The sequence below is a fragment of the Periplaneta americana genome, chromosome 5, assembly GCF_040183065.1.
Source record: "Periplaneta americana isolate PAMFEO1 chromosome 5, P.americana_PAMFEO1_priV1, whole genome shotgun sequence".
Taxonomy (NCBI): Eukaryota; Metazoa; Arthropoda; class Insecta; order Blattodea; family Blattidae; genus Periplaneta; species Periplaneta americana.
In genome coordinates, this window is record NC_091121.1 from 174,121,854 (window position 1) to 174,144,178 (window position 22,325).

General features: G+C 36.1%; 1 protein-coding gene across 2 annotated transcripts in view; it reads right to left on the reverse strand.

Annotated features, from left to right (window-relative positions):
- Nucleotides 1-22,325, reverse strand: part of LOC138700294 (inactive pancreatic lipase-related protein 1-like) — a 133,259-nt gene that overhangs the window by 68,416 nt on the left and 42,518 nt on the right. For both annotated transcript variants that reach the window (XM_069826805.1, XM_069826806.1), the window contains exon 2: nucleotides 19,789-19,934. In XM_069826805.1, the coding sequence (XP_069682906.1) occupies nucleotides 19,789-19,882 (94 nt within the window). In that variant the 5' untranslated portion in view covers nucleotides 19,883-19,934. The remainder of the gene's footprint in view (nucleotides 1-19,788; nucleotides 19,935-22,325) is intronic.

Here is a 22,325-nt window from a genome sequence, read left to right on the forward strand (position 1 = left end):
ATCGAATTCGCTAATGTCACCGAGGCCACCTGTCAGACATGAACAAACATTGCAGCCATCGGCGTAGCCCGGTTGATAGAGATGCTTCTCTGCTGATCTGAAGCTGCCCTCGGGCATGGGTTCGATTCTCGCTTGGGCTGATTACCTGGTTGGGTTTTCTTCGAGGCTTTCCCCAACCGTAATGCGAATTTCAGGTCATAAATAGCGAACTCTTGGACTTATATCGCCAAATATAATCTCGCTATCAGTGCTAAATAACCTATAAGTTGATACAACGTCGTTAAATAACCAATTAGAAAAACAGTTATTTCATATTGGCGCACGATGGACCAAACCAAGTCTAAATGCAAAGATCCATCCCGGGTCAGATCCACGAAAATCTAAGCTTAACTGACAGGTCTATGTAGAGACGATGGAAGGGATATTCTTAGGAACAAAGATACTTGACGAAAATAATGTTATTCATCGGCCTTGTTTAATTCTGTGACTGCGATTTGACATAACATTACTTCTAATACAAGTTTGCTAGCATTTAGTTATTTCCATAAGAGTGACAAAACATACCCTAGTCGTAACGAAGATTGCATAACTTCCATTAAGGAGTTTCGAGATCATTCATTACGTAATCGGGGTTCTGTGCCAACATAATCTCAATTCAAAAGCTTTTATTTCCAGTTTGTTACTCAAGTTTGCGTACGTTTTTACAATTTGTAGTTTTATGGACTTTCACAATCATATAACGAGGTAGATCATCAATATTTCGATTTAACGCAACTTCAAAATGAGACACTTGACTGTGTACCATTTCTTGCTTGTGTAATTTTCAAAATATTTTTCGAAAATAAATTGTAACTTATAGGTACTTTTCAACGACAAAAAAATGCAGTAAATACTTTGACCGAGGACATTCAGTAATTTAGTTATCGTTGAAAGCTTTATTTCATTTCTGGTTTAAGGAAGCATTGCCCTTGAGATGAAATATTCACTTAAGACAGCGGTCATCAGCACAGTGCACCCTCGGGCTAGCGTCTCTTACCCGCGGAAAAGGCATTGCATTGACATGCATCCGTGGCTGCTGGCGGGTTTGCTCTCTCCCTCTCCCTCACCCTTCTAGACGATGGTGCATATTGCGATACATTTCTTACCCGTTACCCATTTCAGCGAGTGCTGACGACCACTGAGTTAAGACTACGGAAAATAAGCTCCCATATCCTACTGAAATTGTTTTCTGCTACGCGAGCCGATAGCAACGAAGTCAAACTGATTTGTCTGTTGAGAAATTCCTTCTTCAATTCTGTGTTGAACCAATCTCTGTGTTGGAATTACTTTCATCTCAGGCATTCATAATTCCTACGATATAAATTTGTCTGAGGCAGGGATTCATGGAAGATAACATAGGTCGAAGTTCTATGGCATAATATCTTCACTAATTTTCATAACGTTCGTATATTTACAAATCGAGTTTTCAGGTATAACTCCCTGCAAAGTTGATTTCAATAATTTTGAGGGAAAAATTGTTCCGGGGCCGAGTACCGAGTCCGGGACTCTTTGTTAAACACACCAACGCTCTACCAACTGGGCTACCCGGGAACTCTACCAGACGCCGATCCAATTTTTCCCTCTATATCCACAGACCTCAAAGTGGGCTGACATCCGTCATGCAACCAACATTGAGTGCACACTAACTCTGTGTGACTTAAATTGTGGTTTTCTGTTAACAAACAGTGACGTGTATTATGCAAATCAAGTGTTCAGGTATAACTCCCGGTCCCGGAACAATTTTTCCCTCGAAATTATTCACAAGTTTATCCAGACAAATAACATCAGAATGCGTAATATCGACTTTACATAATATAATTACTAAGATAAATATCGTCCACACCTGTGGAGTAACGCTTAGGGCGTCTGACCGCGAAATCAGGTGGCCCGGGTTCGAATCTCGATCGGGGCAAGTTACCTCGTTGAGATTTTTTCCGGGGCTTTCTCTCAACCCAATGTAAGCACATCCTGGATAACTATCGGGCTGGATCCCGGACTCATTTCACCGGCACTATCACCTTCATTTCATTCAGGTGCTAATTAACCTGAGATGTAAAATAAAACACATAAAAAACATAGGCCTACATATCGATATCAATAGTTGTTTCCTTTCTAGGTTTATGAGAGTTAAAATCTTCGCGTTCACGTCCTCCGTTTCCAGTTCTCGTTCACGATTTATTATTATTATTTTTTTCGTTGTTGGTAACTCTATAGCATCTATTAGATGTTTTATGGTTATGCTAACAGATGGAGTTACTTGTCAACAATGTGACGCTGAAAAGTGTGTTCAGGTTACTGTCCAGCGGCAATTCTGATGATTTTTATATTTGTGATGATTGGTTAATTAATATTAACCCGGAGCTGAGCCCGGGAATCGAACCCGGGACCTCCCGATCTGGAAGCCAGCATGCTGACCAACAGGCCACGGAGGCAGTCAAATTCACGATTTATTGTGGACCATCCTAAAGGCGCTGTCTACTGACCCGGAGTTACACCACAGTCTAGTATATACAGTCACGAAGCTTGAGTTGTGAGGGTGCTAGAAACAATAGACTGTGCCGGTACTATTTCACATTGTCTGTAATGAGGCAATAGTAGCGATCCTAGTGGTTAGCAACTACTGGGTGTTCAGTTCAAAATGTGTCATGGCTCGCTGTATGTCGTCATGTGGCTAGCCGATGAGCCTAGAGAATTCAATCTTCCTACACTTCCGCAAAGGCGTATTACCTAAATGCGAGAGAAGTTGCCTAGCAAGTACGGCGTTCATTCTGAAGAGTACGTACCGATACGTACGGTAACGCCAGTAGTGGCAAGAATGTCAACTGTTTGGAAACACGTACTGAAGTGAGTTTTTTTTCTTACTGTCGGGATATGGGGGAGAGGGTTAAGACGATTACTTACGTATTTGTTGACATTAACTTCGACGGTCAACATGGACACGGAGCATTTGATTTGTGTTGTGGAATGTTGCCGTACGCAACCGATGATAACAAATACCCTGCGTACGACTTGCCGGCGCAAAACACAGTTCGAAAGAGGTTATGGTAGCACACAGACCGTACAGACCGCCATCTATTGCTACGACGTTCAAATTATACCGTACACGTTCTCAAGTTCAGATTGAAGAACGCCTTAAATAATAGGCAACTTCTCTAACATATAAGCTGAAACTCGCTTCAAATCGGTGACCCAACAACAGTGACGTCATGACACACTTTGAAATGAACACCCAGTATCTGTGGATGCAAATTTACTACGTATTGAGCTTCGTGACTGTATATACTAGACTGTAGTTGCACTCTGGCGTGGGTCCGATTCTCGTTGATTGGTTTACCTGGTTGGTTTTTCCGAGGTTTTCCCCAACTATAAGACGAATGTCAGGTAATCTATGGCTCGTCAAATATCATCTCGCTATCAGCAATCCCATCGACGCTAAATAACCTAGTAGTTGATACAGCGTCGTTCAGTAATCAAGTAAAAAAAAAGTCTAAAACTATGTTCAAATTGGCTGTCAGATAGTTGTAAAATTATGTGCATTGCGAAGGTTAGTGCCCTGGGCAACCAACCGACCAGAAGACCTCAACAGAGTCAGTAGCTCAAGGTAAAGTAACAGATCTGGAGAAGCGTTGCGTATTGCAGTCAGTTACTTTAATGAAAGGATTACCTGATGTAGTCGATGTCGATAACATTGATTATACGCACCGTCAGATCAGCTGACACCCCGTGCATGGGAATCAAGTGGGATCTGAAGCAACTCGTCATGTAGCTGACCTGATTTCTTCACACCATTGACCTTAACTGCGTTCATACTTTTATTATTATAAATACCGACTTTGCTAATGCACTCCATTTGTTGATTACCTTGAAACCTGTGAAATACTGAATTCATTATTTAGGTTCAGTTTTTTCTGTCTTTGAACCTTTCTCAATGCTCATTTTCTTCTATTTATTAAAGCGATCGATTACCTATATATTGAAATTGTATTTTCAATAATGACAATTTTGGAAAGCACTAACGATAGACACGATTTACTTTGGTGGGCCTTACATTAATCTGTAATTGTTATATAACAAATAATATGCCTTATTTGATTAATAGTGGTCTACACTGCAGTTATTAATATGACTATTTCGTTTATATGACGTCCCTCCATTTTCGACCAATGAAGTGTAATGAAATTTTGAATTCCAAACAATCACAGTCACACTTTGCGATAATTTTTGCAGCTAGATTTATCTCTATCAATTTATCGCATGGTCGTTCTTTTGTTTAGTCGCCAACCGTTTCCCCGTAAATTGATGATCATGAATACCTTAAGATGCAACTACACGGTTAAACGTTTCTTTCAACTTTAAAGCAATGAATGCAAGATTGATATTTAATATTAATTAATATATTTACGCAGTGAAGACGACGTTCAAAACGGAGCACCATGTAGACACAAAATCTTCATGCATCTTAATTGAACGTACCTTTTAAACTTGATTCTTTCAATATTCTTCCCAGATTGCACGCATACGCGTTTGGAATATTGAACTGTGTAGATGCAGCTTTAGTTCCGTTACACACTGCAGAGAGAATGTGTTTGTCGAGCTATAAAAAATGCTTTCCTGTAGCACTGAGTATAAAATTTGTATTTTGTGAATGAAATTAAACAATTAATAGAAAGTGAGATGTAAAAATTATATAACATCATCGCATATCAAACCCAAACATCTACATCTTCATCTTCTAATTTCATGTCTATTGTAGGCTATCTGAAAAGAATTACATTCCTTCATTCAGATTTGATAATTGCGTTTTCAACAATTCTTCATTTAATTAATGTATTAATCAGGTTACTGTAATTATATTATACAATTGTAAATTGCACTGTGATTTCAGCTGATAATGAAAATATATTTATGTTATAATAATAATAAGAGAAAAGTGCAGTATATATAATTAAAATTGTTTAACCTCTATTTCGCTTTTCGCAATTGGCATTACTGAATAATAACATCGAATTTCTTTATTGCAGTAATCAATATTCATCTATTTAAACTTCACAATGTCTGAATAGGTTAAGTATTCGTAAATATACAATTATTAATATTTTGTGATCGAATTTTAGGGATATATTATTTACATTTTTATTTTATTCACGAAACAGTCCTAACAAATGTCACTCGGGGTCTGAGATTACTATAGATAATTTTCAAATTACAGATCATCTCATTCAAATTATAATCACCAACTTCCAACGTAGATGTAGGCCTAATAGAGAGCACAGTCATTAAGAAAATAGTTTCAAATAGCGATCGCGAAGAGAGCTGCATTTCTAAAACTCCATCGGAAACATCCTTATATTAACCATGTACGCAGGAATCATTCCTCACTTAACCAGTCAATACTCTTCACCGCTTTCTACGTACTGCAGGAAGTCACGGATGAGCCAGGGATGCAAAAATCAGAACTGAATAGTAATGAAGCCACACTGTCTTTCCATTAATTGTAATGCTGTTCAATCTTTTGCAGACTAATGGCGAAATAAATTACAATCAACTACAGGCTATGTAAAATGGCCGTATAGTTAATTTTTTACTTGGTTATTTAACGTCTCTGTATCAACTACTCCGTTATTTGGCGTGTTTGGAATTGGTGATAGCGAGATGGTATTTGGCGAGATGAAGCTGAGGATTCGCCATAGATTGCCTTAAATTCGCCTTATGGTTGAAGAAAACCTAAAAAAAAAAACCCCATCCGAAGCGGAAATCGAACCCACGCCCGAGTGCAACTCCGTATCAGCTGGCAAACGCGCTACCATCTGAGCTACGCCGGTGGGCAGTTAATTTGGAAAGTCTCTTGAACGTGTGCCAAGTACTATTTTGATGTTTATATCTTTATTGTTTTATAATTTGCTTTTTTAATTCCCTATTATTATTCTATATTTTCCAACGTATAATTTGACGCAAATCTAGCTTTCAGGTAAAGATCTCTGTGAAGCAGACTTGAATAATTGCAAGGGAAAAATTGTTCCGGGGCCGGGTATCGATCCCGGGACTTCTGACTTAGCGCACCAACGCTCTACCGACTGAGCCTCCCAAGAACTTCATCCGACACCTTGTCAATTTTTCCTTTTTTTTATCCACATATCTGGAGTGAGCTGACAAGACGCCAGAAACCCACATCGAGTGCACACAAACTCTGTGTGACTTGAAATAATGGTTTTCTTTTAACGTACGTACAGTAACATATATATTACGCAAATTATGCGTAACTTCACGCGTTGTATTCTTCGCCTAACATAAAACATGGTAAAATTCATGTTCTGGGAATAATAATTAAGTAGTAAAATATCGCTGCAATCGAAAAGTATTGGGAATAAATTTGAATAAGGAACAAAAAAAAGTTTCCTCTCCAGGCAGGATTCGAACTACGAAAGTCTTAGTTACCAGTCTATCGTGCTCTGGAGTGAACAAGGCTCTGAAATCAGCTACAAGGGTCGGCCCGGTTTTCTTTGCCACTGCTGTACATATCAGTCAGAACCTGTCAGAGGGAAAAGTAGAGGAAAAAGTGTGTAATAAAAACATCTCAATCTGCTTTGATTATTCATTCTTTAATACTTAATCATTACTGGAATGCTATGTATAATAATATAAATTGTCAAATGATAATCAAGATATTTACATATAGGGCTATTCCATATGAAATCGATCATTAAAAAAACCTCGCATTTTTTTTATACTCTAATATTTTCCCTACTTATACAAGGTGCTGAGGGGAGTGCATTTTCAAAAATATACTATCGAAAGTCAAACTGTTTTCGTATTATTGAGCGACAAATTTAGCGTATTTTATAAAAACAAGCCTCTTTCAGCGCTCAGAACTCTGGAACCATTTACTGCAGAACATTGAACGAGAGCTTATTTTGAAGCTGACATTCGGTAGGTTATGTTAAGAAGTAATCCTTATTTTTATTGTACACAGAGAGACAGATAATCTGATTTTACTTGCTTTTAGGCTTTTTGCCCATTTGTAAAAATGTAAAAAAGTATTGAGAAAAAGCCTTGCATTATTATGAGGGATTCGGCATTGTTTGCTTAGTGGTACGCCAATAAGTTTCGAGGGTATTAAATATATTATTTTCACACGCCTAGACTTGAACGGCGCAGTACCGCACGTACTGGCCGAGAGCTAAAGATAAGCGAGCGTTGGTCGTCATTTTACTCCTGTGTTTATGAAAACCTGTGATAAAGCTAGCACAGCCATGACTGCTAGACGACACATCACGTGTTTGTCTCCTGGCCTTGCTTGTTTCGGCTAAGCTCCCGTCTCACAGTCAGCTGGTTAGTTCACGCGCGTACTATTTATTTTCTTTATTTGATATTTTCAATACTTTCTTATCAACATACCATCAGTAAAAAATATGTGTTTATTTGTACTTTCAATGCAGAATCTAACTATATATTTTTAAAATATTTTTTCCTAGCCAAAGGCATCTTAATAAGGAAAAATCTAAATTTCTCCATTTCCATAAATAGTAAGAAAATCTGTTTATATGTCAATATAAACTTTAATTTCTCAGCATCATAATAAACAATGATATTGATCATTGGGTGAAAGGGTTTCGGAGCTACAACAGTTTAAAGTTGCAAATTTTATGAAAATACGATAAATTTAAATATTTTTAATTCAAACACTATGAAGTTCTAATGCCTCAAACTTTGCATAAAGCATTGTATCACAGTTCTCTACGTACAAAAAAAGTTTCATTGTATTTAGAAATTGTAAGGTCAATTTTCTCTATATTTCGGTCGATCAAATCGACCATCTCAAAGATGGAATAGCTCTAATAAGACTACAAAATATTTTCATTCTATTTGGTTCTGAAGTTTTGGAATGCCATGTAAAATACTAAGGCTAATAATATCCAAAATAATAGTCTCAGAACATAAATCCATGCGGTGACCTTGCATTACTGTGATCTGATCACATAACAGGGTCCCAACAGCAGGGACTTATTATGAAATCTACAAAGGACTGGATAATAGAACTCGAATCTTGAAAATGTTAACATTATATAATTTGTATAATTAAATTAAATATAATAAGCCACGATCCTTATCATCCGCATTTCTACGGCTTGACTTATTCATAGGTAACCATCTCATCATAACATAGAAGCTGAGGAACCTCTATAGTTGAAACTGTCGTTAATAAAACAATTAATAATCCTGGCGTTTGTTAATAGGTTACAAAGAAAAATCTCACATGTGTCACAGCACATGTAATAATAATTCTTGCTGGTAGGTGACATGACCTTGGATTTCTGGATAACAGCTTAAATTTTTCACATGCATAAATTCATCGCTTGTTATGTTGACAAAGCGCTGACAGAACACACCAAACAAATATGAAACAATTGATATAGAGGAGAAGTTTTGTCATTTTTTTACTAAGAAGATTACTATCTTCATTGTATTTGTCGGCGTTGGGATTTCACGGCAGCTCTTTTAGTATTCTTAGCGAAGATAAATTTCTTCATTACGCAAGTACATATTGTATGTTCCTAGAAGACTGTCAGATATACGTGTGATAGTTACTTGAAATGATTTCGTAACAGACAGTTGTTCCTCTAAGTCTAAAGTTAAGGTCAGGTTTTTGTATGCTACGGACTGCAATGGTATAGGTTCAATCTCCAGTGACGGTGGGAATTTTCATCTCTTCATAACTCTGAGAACAGCCACGGAGAGACACTCTGAAGAAAAAATTACCTATAAAATCAAACTTTAGGAAATAAAATATTGTTTGTAACCTTTCTATTTGTCGCTAGCAAAGTCATACCTGACATCGGACACAACAAATTCCACAATTTGGGATATCTGGCCGAAATCTATGGCTGACCACTAGGATCCAGAATACAAAGCAGAGGTTAAATGAAAAATACAATATGATTGCGGAGAGAATACGGAACAATGATAAATTTAAGAATAAAGTACAATTTGATTTCGGAGAAACATGAGATGAAAATACATTGAAGAATAATGAAATGAAGTGAAAAAAAATTACATAGTATTATACAAGTGATTGTGTAAAATGGATAATGAATCTCTCATTACCATTAGACAAATTTTGTTAATGTCCTCATTAGAAAATTTAAGAGAAAGGAGAATGGTTTTGGTTAACTTAAATGAAGTTCCCCTAGCGCCAAAATGAAGTCCTTTCACTTCCCATGTATTAATATTATTTTGTATCTCTCACTGAAGTGAGAAATACATGGGTTTTGTTAAATAGGCTTCTTTTCATTGTTAACGTTATTGGCTTGTTGATCATCCTTCTCTTTGCTATAATGTTTAGTCTGGATTTAATAGGTAAATGTTTATTCAGAATGGCTTTTACAGAATATTTAATTTGGTATAATTTATAGGGTAAAATTTAGTAAATTTGTAGGTTGAGCAATGACTGTGTCAACAGTGTTTCAAAAAAGGTTAAAAGGTTACTCAGATGCAGTTCCTAGGTTATTTTGAAAGCTGTTCCTAATGTCAGCTAACTTTTATATCGTCGTTGTTCCTGCAATAATTCCTATGTGCAAAATATACAATTTTTCAGTAGGAGGAAAAAACACATTTATTCATCCTATGGCAGCCATACATAGGGGATTGTGAATTCTTACATTTTCGAAAGAAAGAAATAAAATTACATATATGGGAGATTTTATTATTTTCTGTATCACTATATAAGCTATTTATTAGAGCAAAAATCTGAAAATCGATAAATATGTCACATAGGAGTTATTGCAGGAACAACGACGATATTTTAGCTTTAATTTGGAATATCTATTTATGTACAACATTTCAATGTGATAGTTTTAGTAGATTCCTTTGTTAGTCTTCTACAAAAAACTGAGTATCGTGTCTTTCTCGGAGGTAACATCTTGTTGGAAAATGACGGCGATTTCTTTATCTACCCATACTTCAGTGTCTACACCTTTTCCAGATGTATTTCAGAAAGTATAATTTGTATTTCAGATTCATCAATTTTATTTCAGAAAGCATCGTTTGCATTTCAGATTCGTTAATTGTATTTCAGAACCCGTCAATTGTATTTCAGATAATTTAATCATATATTTTGTTGTCATGGAAACTATGTAATTATTTACCATAAGTTTGCAATAACGAGTTTATTAGGCTTCATTTTGTCTTTCACTTTCCTGTATTTTACAATTTATTTTGTCAATATCAATAAATATTTGTATTTGTGTTTAGTTTTATATACTGTATTGTTCGATAACAGAGAGGGTTTGGAATTGAACGGGTTACATCAGCTGCTTGTCTATGCGGATAACGTGAATATGTTAGGAGAAAATCCACAAACGATTAGGGAAAACACGGGAATTTTACTTGAAGCAAGTAAAGAGATAGGTTTGGAAGTAAATCCCGAAAAGACAAAGTATATGATTATGTCACGTGACGAGAATATTGTACGAAATAGAAATCTAAAAATTGGAAATTTATCCTTTGAAGAGGTGGAAAAATTCAAATACCTGGGAGCAACAGGGCATTCAAATCATTCTAACCTATCTGATGATATTTTTTCCCCCTTTCTTAACTGTAAATGAGCACAAACGCTACTTAGGTGTAAATTTTTCTGACATTTTGTATATTCGATTCCCTAACCGTTTCGAATGTATATCATTTTACTTTTTAGGTGTGTTTCCAAATTATATGTAATACGCTTTGTCAAATCTGGCAACCTGTTCATAAGGGAAGCTAAATTTATTTATTTATTATTATAAATGATACTCGGGGGGGGGGGAAATTAAGCACAGAATAAATGTGGGAAATGCCTGTTATTATTCGGTTGAGAAGCTTTTATCATCCAGTCTGCTGTCAAAAAATCTGAAAATTAGAATTTATAAAACAGTTATATTAACGGTTGTTCTGTATGGTTGTGAAACTTGGACTCTCACTTTGAGAGAGGAACATAGGTTAAGGGTGTCTGAGAATAAGGTGCTTAGGAAAATGTTTGGGGCTAAGCGGGATGAAGTTACAGCAGAATGGAGAAAGTTACACAACGCAGAACTGCACGCATTGTATTCTTCACCTGACATAATTAGGAACATTAAATCCAGACGTTTGAAATGGGCAGGACATGTAGCACGTATGGGCGAATCCAGAAATGCATATAGAGTGTCAGTTGGGAGGCAGGAGAGAAAAAGACCTTTGGGTAGGCCGAGACGTAGATGGGAAGATAATATTAAAATGGATTTGAGGGAGGTGGGATATGATGATAGAGACTGGATTGATCTTGCTCAGGATAAGGACCTATGCCGGGCTTATGTGAGGGCGGCAATGAACCTTCGGGTTCCTTAAAAGCCAGTAAGTATACTGTATTGTTTAAATTGTAAAATTTATTGTTAAGCTCGAGAGAGTTTAATAAAGAGATACATTTGGCTTTAAAATAAATAAATAAATAAATAAATAAATAAATAAATAAATAAATAAATAAATAAATAAATAAATAAATAAATAAATAAATAAATAAATAAATAAATAAATAATTATATATATATAGGCCTACCACTGAAGAACAGTGAATTTCAAACTACTGTATGTGTATAGTAATTTTTAAAGTAAGGTACTTAAGTAGTTCAAAAGAATTATTCATAATCCTATGAATGTTAGAATATTATGAATATAGCAAATTGCTGGGTCATGCTATTCTGAAATACAATTAACACTTTCTGAACTGCAATTGAAGACCTCAGAACAATAAGTGGGTTATCGACCAAATGTGTCATTTTCGGATTTTCAAACTTTCTTACTATTCCCGCCTCATACAATCAGAATCTGTCATTGGTTCTCTCATAAACCCATTTGCAGTATTAGAAACCGAAGTTCACGTAATATGCTGTTCCAGAAAATACAGTGAATAGAAACTTTGTTTTTGCTCTCCTGAAAAGTTTACTATTTGTTCATAACTCACTTATTGTACTGAGATCTTCAATTGATAATTTCTGAAATACAAATCACTAATTTAAAATACATATGACGCTTTCTGAAATACAATTGACGAATCTGAAATACAAATTATGCTTTCTGAAATACAATTGATCAATCTGAAATACAAATGACGCGCTCTGAAATTAAATTTACCAGTTCTGATATACATGTGGAAAAGGTGTAGTACTAGTTGAAGACAATTTGGGTCGTACATATTTATTTTTGTCTTCAGATATATCACAAATACTATTTTCTTAAAATATTTTTTAATTTTGAAAGACTCGATATATGCTGAAAATAATCGCTTGTGTTGTTTTGTAAAATAAGTCCATTCTCACTTGCTATGAAAACGAAGTTTGAATAACAAATTTTAAAAATCCTTCCTAATAATTGAAAACTTGAAGTAAGTTAAATAAGAATCTAAGTGCCATTTTGAAACTTAAGAGAAAAAATGAGTCTTAATGTACGCTGCATACATGTCCCGCCATGTGTGAACACCTAATAAAACGATAAAGGAAAGAGTTTGGACTTCGATTTTTATTGTGGTATAGGATTAGGTAAGTAAATTATTACATTAAAACACAGTTTTCTCGAAAATGTTACTTCTGTCCTTAAATTATTTACGTCAGCTTTTCAATTATGGTAGAGAAATTGAGAAATATTCTGAAACTTTAGATTCATGCAGGAAGATATGAGGCTCTTACTTACAAGATTTATTTTTGTCTTCAACACAAAAATGATTCTCATAATCAAAAAGTGACAGGTATGTACTTGTGGAAAAGAACCAGAATGATGCGTCAAACATGTTCGCCGAAGGGATCAGAGATATTCTTCTTTTTATAGTCAGAAAGTAAACTTATTTACTCACTTTCACTTCTGGCGCAACCCCAAACACTGACGTTGTACTGTCGCCACACTCCAACAACGTAAGTGAACAATGTTCTTACAGCATTTCATAGCATAATCCATATTACTTTTTACTTCAATTTGTGTACTTCGGATGTTCCGCAACCACGTAACCATAACGAATGAAAAATGTACTGTGACATGGATGAATGATAATTGTAATATAAAAGTAATAATACACTCAGGGACAAAAAAAACCGGACAATTCTATATTTGATTGTATTTTGTTGCCAATTATTTCAAAATGAAACAAAACCCATTTAAACAAAATAATGTTTCATTTAGCACCTTATACGACAACATTTGAAAAATATCTGATGAGAAAATTTACAAAAAATTACAAAGGGCGTATAACTATGTCTAACTGTTTTTTCATTTTATGGTGCCTTAAACATTAAAAACTCTTTTTAGTAACGGGTATTACCCCCTCTGGCTTGAATAACTGCGTCCATACGTCTTAGCATGCTCTCAATTTGGTTAGCAATGTCTTCTTGAGGAATAAGTTCCCATTCTTCGCCAAGTGCTCGCCTCAACTCTTGTAACGATTCTGGTCTCGGTCGTCTATTCTTAACACTCCGTCCCAGCACGTCCCACACGTGTTCAATTGGGTTCATGTCTGGACTCCTTGTTGGCCATGGAAGAACATGGATTCCCACTTCTTGGAGATAATCTCTGATCGCATGGGCAATATGCGGCCGTGAATTATAATGCATTAAAACAAAATGATCGCCTACAAATTGGCCAAATGGCACAACATGATCAGCCAAACATTCATTTATATACCTATCAGCTGTTAGTCTTCCATTTTCAACAAAAACCAACTCTGTACGAGCATCCGTACACACTCCTGCCCAAACCATCACTCCACCACCTCCATACGGCACATTTTCGGAAATGCAACACTGTGAAAATCGTTCTCCCCTCCTTCTCCAAACTCTTCCACGTCCATCAGGTGAGCACAGATTGAAACGGGACTCATCGGTGAACAGAACACAGCTCCATTGTCCATTTCTCCAATCCCTGTTATCATTTGCAAAACGCAGTCGTTCAACTCGATGGATCCTGAGAAGTCTGGGACCAATTGCAGGTCTACTTGATATCATTCAATTTGCTTTCAACCTCCTTCTAACTGTTTTGGCCGAAATTGGGCGTCCATGCATGTTAACAAATTGCTGGGCTACACTAGTAGCTGGCAGGTTGCGCTCCCTAAGAACTCTCATCACCATATACCTGTCTTCATTTGGATTTGTAGCTCTTGGACGACCCGAACCTGGTCTTCTGGTATATTCTAGGGTCTCTCTATACCGTTTCATGGCATCATGGGTTGTGCTTCTAGCCATATTCATAACATTTGCAATGTAACGTACACTGCGTCCATCATCGTAAAGGGCTACAGCTCGAGCCACATCTTCAGGTCGCATCTTGTTTTAAGACAAATGTTACAACCCCACTTAAACTCAGAAAATGTAAAAATAAAGAAATAACGAATGATAACGATAATGAAGCACAAAATGGTTGAGACAAAATTGTTATAGCTGAGACTCCGAAAGCAAAATTGGAATATTTGGTTATAATGGCTTGTTTATAAAACAAAAAACAATCAACAATGTATACACGTCTCCACAACAACAGATGACTACCATAATATTGTATGAGAAGATAATGTTTTGCAAAATACCAGCAAATATTAAAGTGTCCGGTTTTTTTGTCCCTGAGTGTATTTAAGTAGAAAACACTAAGCGTGGCTTCTTTCGGAAGGGAGTGTAAGTGGAATGAGTTGATGGTATATTTCGACGGGCCAGTTCAAAAGGGAAACAACCCAAAATTTAATATTTTGAGAAAACTGCGTTTTAATGCTTCATGTTACTGTGAAAAATCCAATTAACATTACTCTAATTTGAAACTTACAGGATATACTGTAGTTACTTATGGCTTTTAAGGAACCCGGAGGTTCATTACAGCCCTCACATAAACCCGCCATCGGTCCTTATCCTGTGCAAGATTAATCCAGTCTCTATTATCCTATCCCATCTCTCTCAAATACCTTTTAATATTATCCTCCCACCTACGTCTCGGCCTCCCCAAAGTAAGAATACAATGCATGCAGTTTTGCGTTGTGTAACTTTCTCCATTCTCCTGTAACTTCATCCCTCTTAGCCCCAAATATTTTTCTAAGAACCTTATTCTCTAACACTCATAATCCCTGTTCCTATATATGTAATATATAAAATAGATTTCATTGATCTTTCAGTGCTGTAGCGCTATACACATCTTTGAGAAAAGGCTATAATAACAATATGTACAGCCTTAGACACAAAAAATGACCTCTCTCCTGTAGCGTGAATTTGTCTAAGCCCACCTCGGGCAGCGTCTGATTCACATTATTTTGCACCTAATTTACTACTTGAATATGTCTTCGTTATAGATTATTCGTAACACTTGACCTTGAACAGACAGAAAAAGCAACAAACAAACACACAAAACAAAGGAAAAACAGAGCGGAGTCTTCTGTAAGAACTCTCATGAAATCAACTGAAATTTTCCGAAGTGGACTTGGTGTCTAAGACTGTACATAACAAGGAAGAGGTCAACCAATTTGTAGGTCCCTCTGGGACAGAAAATGTAGGAATGTTGGAATAAAATTTGAGAAATTTATGCAATTATATGATATTCATCGAATGAACTTAATGATCTGAAGATTTTAGTAGAATGTCCTGTGGAAGACAGCTCTTGATTCTTGTGGGTTGAGCGGATGTTTTCCCGAGAGAAAAGAAAGCTGCTCCAGAGGCATTGTTAAGGTGTGAGAAGAATGATTTTGCCTGCCCACGGATGAATTCTTGTATAGTGTATGATATTCCAGTTCTCTATGTAGTTGTGAATTACGAATCTACTAAGGTGCATTAATAGTAATTCGTAGTACTTTGTTTTGAAAGGGATTGTGTTCTTGGAATTTTATTTGACACTGCAAATTGGACAAGCATATGGAAAAAAAAAACTTTAAAAACATTGAAAAGAATAAAATGTTAAACGAAGTAAGAAACAGGAACATAGGATAATAATAATAATAATAATAATAATAATAATAATAATAATAATAATAATAATAATAAAATGTCTCCAGGTAGGTGACAGGAACTTTTCCATGTAAGAAATCGTACTTATATCTGTAAAGCTCTTCCTGCAGTCCACAGCCATGCAGACTTACAATTCAATTGTTTCTTACTTATTGCAATAGTATCCGTTCTTAAAATATGTGCAGTTCAATTTCTTTGCTTTTCTTGGATTTTGATTTACGGGTTAAAATATGGAACATTTCTCCGAAGTCTTCATTGCTCGTTTGATCTTTAGGGATATAAGCATCAACACACCTTAAACATTTTATTTCAGATATCTCTGTTACTCATTGTACTGTGACACAGATAAAAGAATGACTCTTGCCTTCCATCGAGACAGTCCGGATCCGATCCCTGGCCAGGTAATTGTGAAATTTATGGAGAACACAGTACACGATGTATAGTGCCGATCAATTTACGTAACAACCTAAAGATGAAACCTAACCATTTTTTCCCTATTAATACATATGCTATTGTATTATAGTGATTTTCTAGCTCTCAGGTTGAATTTTCTTTTACCAACTACTGGGTGTTCAGTTCAAAATGTGTCTTGGCTCGCTGTATGCCGTCATGTGGCTAGCTGATGAGCCTAGAGAATTCAATCTTCCTACACTTCCGCAGCTCAGGTGTATAATCTAAGAGGCAGAGAAGTTGGCTAGCAAGTACGGCGTTCATTCTGAAGAGTACGTGCCGATACGTACGGTAACGCCGGTAGTGGCAGGAATGTGAACTGTTTGGAAATACGTACTGTCGGGATATGGGGAGAGGGTTAAGACGATTACTTACGTATTTGTTGACATTAACTTCGACGGTCAACATGGACACGGAGCATTTGATTTGTGTTGTGGAATGTTACCGTACGCAACCGATGATAACAAATACCCTGCGTACGACTTGCCGGGGCAAAACACAGTTCGAAAGAGGTTATGGTAGCACACAGACCGTACAGACCGCCATCTGTTGCTACGACGTTCAAGTTATACCGTACACGTTCTCAAGTTCAGATTGAAGAACGCCTTAAATAATAGGCAACTTCTCTAACATATAAACTGAAACTCGCTTCAAATCGGTGACCCAACAACAGTGACGTCATGACACACTTTGAAATGAACACCCAGTATAAGCAATGAATATCATAATATTAATATTTCTCCTTTCTTTCAGAGATGATGTGTCTGTTGTGAGAGTATTTATTATGCCACTTTTTAATCTAGAGGATGAATCTCCGCTATATCATTATGAACACATCGCGTGTTATTTAGCCATTAGCAGGGAAAGTTGTTCATGTAGTCATTTACTTCCAGTTGGTAATGAAGCTCGACAATAAAATTAGTCGTAATCAGATTAACAAGCATAGGCAAATGAAAGGAACCACTGAATTACTTATTATTGAGGTTATCCTCTGAGTTATGAGTATTAACTCAGCCACAACCCATGCTATTTAAGATTGACCACTAAAAGAATCGATTCCCGACAGATCTTAAAATGTTGAAGAGTTCCATTATAAACAAAGCTGCTCTTCCTATTTCTTTAAACGAACGTCCATCATTTCTCAATTATAGAGCAGCTATTCCAGGTAAACCGGGAATTCCAATGGAAAAGTTTTTTTTCAGAAATATTTGTTTTTTATTAGTGTAGGACATAGATAAGGATCTAAAATTAAATATTCTAATGCTTTATTTTCAAAAGGAAAATATGTTACAAGTTTTATGGGTTGGCTAGGTAATGGGTGCTTGTTGTTTCCCTAAAGTTTGCAGCACTTACTCATAGAGAGATCAGCTGTTAATCTATGTTTTTCAACTTAGCTTCATTATTCAATGCTCTACTTCGTCTGGAATATTCCCCTGATACTTGGAAACATGCAGTAATAATTGTAATTCATAAACCTGGAAAACCTGCTTCAAATCCAACAAGTTACCGTCCCATAAGTCTTTTATCAACTATATCCAAAGTCTTTGAAAAGGTTTTGCTGAAACGCTTGGATACGTTTCTACTTCAAGCATCCATCCTACTTCCATATCAGTTTGGCTTTCGTCGAAATCATTCTACCAACCATCAAGTGCTTCGTATCACTGAAGAAATTGCACAGGGCTTTGAAAACAAAGAACAGACAGCAGTCGCATTTCTTGACTTCACTCAAGCATTTGATCGAGTTTGGCATAAAGGTCTTCGGCACAAATTACACAAGTCCGGCGTTCCAGACTACCTATGCAACATAATGACTAGTTTCTTGTCAAATCGCACATTCTCAGTCAGAGTGGGTTGTATTCACTCCTCTGTTAGACCCATTAGTGCTGGCGTTCGACAAGGCTCTATCTTAGGTCCGATATTATTCAATGTACTGTATATACTTCGGATATTCCTGCAACACCAACTGCACAAATTTGCTATGTATGCAGACGATAAAGCTATTTATGCAACCCATCGCAACATTAACATAGCCTCAAATCACCTTCAGGAAGCCTTACACATCATATGCCCTTGGATTGAAAATTGGCGCATCGCACTGAACTACAATAAATGCGAAGCAATGATATTTACTTTGTGTCGTCCTGCTAATCCTCCATGCATAAATCTTTCAACCAACGTGATACCGTGGAAACCAAAGGATGAAGCTGTAAAATATCTTGGAGTGCACTTAGATCGCCGTCTATCATGGAAACATCACATCAACAACAAACTTAAATTGGCCTACTCAAGACTCACTAAATTATATCCGCTCCTCAACAAGAAATCATCTCTAAAGCTACAAAATTGCATGCTACTTTACACATCTCTATTACGACCTCTACTGCTTTATGCCTGTCCTGTCTGGGGAGGAGCTGCAATAAGTGAAATTAAACACATCCAGTCATTTCAAAATAAAGTCCTACGAATTTCACTCAATTCTCCTTGGTTTGTCCGTAACAGCCAACTACACAGAGAAGCTGGTATTGACACAATCAAACAGTTCATTCATTCACAAGCTAAGAAGTTCTATGACAACCTAGAAAATGTTCCAGGCGCCGTCCATTACTCTCTCGGAAGGAAGTCCACATTCCCCACCAGAATCAAGAGCCGACTTCCAATGGACCTCATATTATAATCAAAATTTATCATCACACCAACCTATGTAAACAATTATGTATTAACAATTATTTTTGTTCATTGAGGAGCCCAATCTAGGCTGCCCTCAATTCAGTGTCATATATTGTATTTATAATTTTAAAAAATGATCTGTATAGCGCTAAATGCGCTGATCGATCAATAAATTGTTAAAAAAATCTATGTTTTTCAAGGAGCTATTGTTGAAGACATATTTTGAGAGCCTGCACTGTTAATTCCAGAGCTCCAGGATCAAGTAACTTTTTAGTCTGTACTATATTCTTTCTGCCATTTATTTTCAGTACTTTGTGTTAATAACAATAATTAATCTTAGAGTTCAAGTGAATATTTTGGCTTAGGTAAGCAACTGGAAAGCATATTAAAAACTCTAATTTTTAAACAAAAATAGCCTACAACACACACCTACTCTGACATCACAAATTTCGGTGGTGGATAGGCTATATTAGCGGTCATCAGCACACTGCACCCTCGGGCTAGCGTCTCTTACCCGCGGATAAGACATTGCACTATCGTGGCTGCTGGCGGGTATGCTTTCTCTCTCTCCCTTCTTCACGACTGTACATATTCCAAGACACTCCTCATTTTATCAATTTCAGCGGATGCTGACGACCAGTGGGATAAATCATTGTGCTCATCTTACCTTCATTGGAATATAGGAGCAGAAAACAGCTGAAGACTACAAGCACGGCCCTCGAGATCATCATGACGCGGTCTCCACGGCAACTGTCCATCATCTATAGCTCATAATATTTTCGTACGGCTTCCAGATGCTCAGTCTTGCGTCAGCTGAAACATGGGGTGGTTATCAGTATTATATAGGCTATATTTTGAAATACTAATAATCTGTTCATAAAATTGTTGATGTGACCTAATAATGGATAATTTTTCTGTTTAATGTGACTGTTTATCTCTTAATAACTGTGTCGTCGTGTGCGCATGAGTGAAGACACAGCTTTAACGCTGCATGGAGGTCACTGTCATTTGTTCGAATCCGGTGTGTTTGTCTCTTGTCAATTGGCTGGAGACGGCTGCACAGGAGTTTCACTTTTGAGAGAATTGATGGGAAATAGATTGATAGTTGATGGATGACTAAATGTAATGACGGAAGGAAAAAGGATTGGGAACAAATGAATATGACAGAGAGAAAGTTTGGAGGTTTGATAGGGAATCAAAGGATAGTATAATGAAATTAATACATCCAGTTATCTAGGCCATTTTCTATCTGATGCTTTTCCAATTCACTGCAGGCTAAAGCAAAGAGATGCACTATCACCTTTACTTTTTAACTTCGCTTTAGAATATGTCATTATGAAAGTTCAGGATAACAGACAGGGTTTGGAATTGAATGGGTTACATCAGTTGCTTGTCTATGCGGATGACGTGAATATGTTAGGAGAAAATCCACAAACAATTAGGGAAAATACGGGAATTTTACTTGAAGCAAGTAAAGCGATCGATTTGGAAGTAAATCCCGAAAAGACAAAGTATATGATTATGTCTCGTGACCAAAATAATGTAGGAAATAGAAATATAAAAATTGGAGTTTTATCCTTCGAAGAGGTGGAAAAATTCAAATATCTTGGAGCAACAGTAACAAATATAAATGACACTCGGAAGGAAATTAAACGCAGAATAAATATGGGAAATGCGTGTTATTATTCGGTTGATAAGCTTTTGTCATCTAGTCTGCTGTCAAAAAATCTGAAAGTTAGAATTTATAAAACAGTTATATTACCGGTTGTTCTGTATGGTTGTGAAACTTGGACTCTCACTTTGAGAGATTTCAATTTTTTATTTATTTCAAATATACAGAATAAAGAAATATAATTACAAAACAAAGAGAAATACAAATAAAATAATACAAGCAATATAAAAAGAAGATACAGTAGTATTAACAAAATTTGAGACCGAATGAGCCGCGCTCGTGCTCGGTCGCAGTTCAGATATAATATTAAAATAAAAAATAATAATATAAATAAATAAGTAAAATAAAATAGGAACTAAAATATAATTACAGCGGCAATGGAATTATATAATATAATATTAACACTATAGAAGAATAATATCGCACGTGAAAAGTAGGACTAATATATATTTCAAAATTATAGAATACAAATATAATATAGGTTGATTAATTCATACACATAGGCTATAAATTTATTTAATCAAATTGAAGATATTAACACGTTTTCTAATTTTCTTGTTATATGTTAGTGGGTTACATGTTAGAAGTTCTGGGTGTAATTTAGTTAAAGCATTGTACAACCGAGGGCCAAAATTTATGCTATGCTTTAGACCAGCAGATGTGAGACATTTAGGTTCTACTAATGTTGAATTTATATTTCGTCTTGTGTCATAATTGTGTATCTGTAATACAAACTTATTACGATTTTTATGATAAAATTTTAACAGCGTATACTTATAAATTTGTTCAATATTAAATATATTGAATTCAGAATAAATTAATTTATTTGGATAATCGAAACGTTTTTTCAAACAAATTTTAATTATTCGTTTTTGTAGTAAATTTAACGGACTAAGATTAATTTTTGTACTTCCACCCCAAACAATTATACCATATTGAATGATAGACTGAATAATGGCCAAATAAACATTTCGTAGAACTCTAATAGGTAAGTAGCATCGAAGATTAACGAATTTATAAATTGTTTTACGAAGCCTCTTACAAAGATAAGTAATGTGATGAGGCCATTTTAAATTCTGATCAATAATGATACCCAGATATTTGACATACGTGGCTTCTTTCAAAGGTGGACATTTACAACAGAGATTAAGGGTGTTTGAGAATAAGGTTCTTAGGAAAATATTTGGGGCTAAGAGGGATGAAGTTACAGGAGAATGGAGAAAGTTACACAACGCAGAACTGTACGCATTGTATTCTTCACCTGACATGATTAGGAACATTAAATCCAGACGTTTGAGTTAGGCAGGGGATGTAGCACGTATGGGCGAATCCAGAAATGCATATAAAGTGTTAGTTGGGAGGCCGGAGGGAAAAAGACCTTAGGGGAGACCGAGACGTAGATGGGAGGATAATATTAAAATGGTTTTGAGGGAGGTGGGATATGATGGTAGGGACTGGTTTAATCTTGCTCAGGATAGGGACCGATGGCGGGCTTATGTGAGGGAAGCAATGAACCTCCGGGTTCCTTAAAA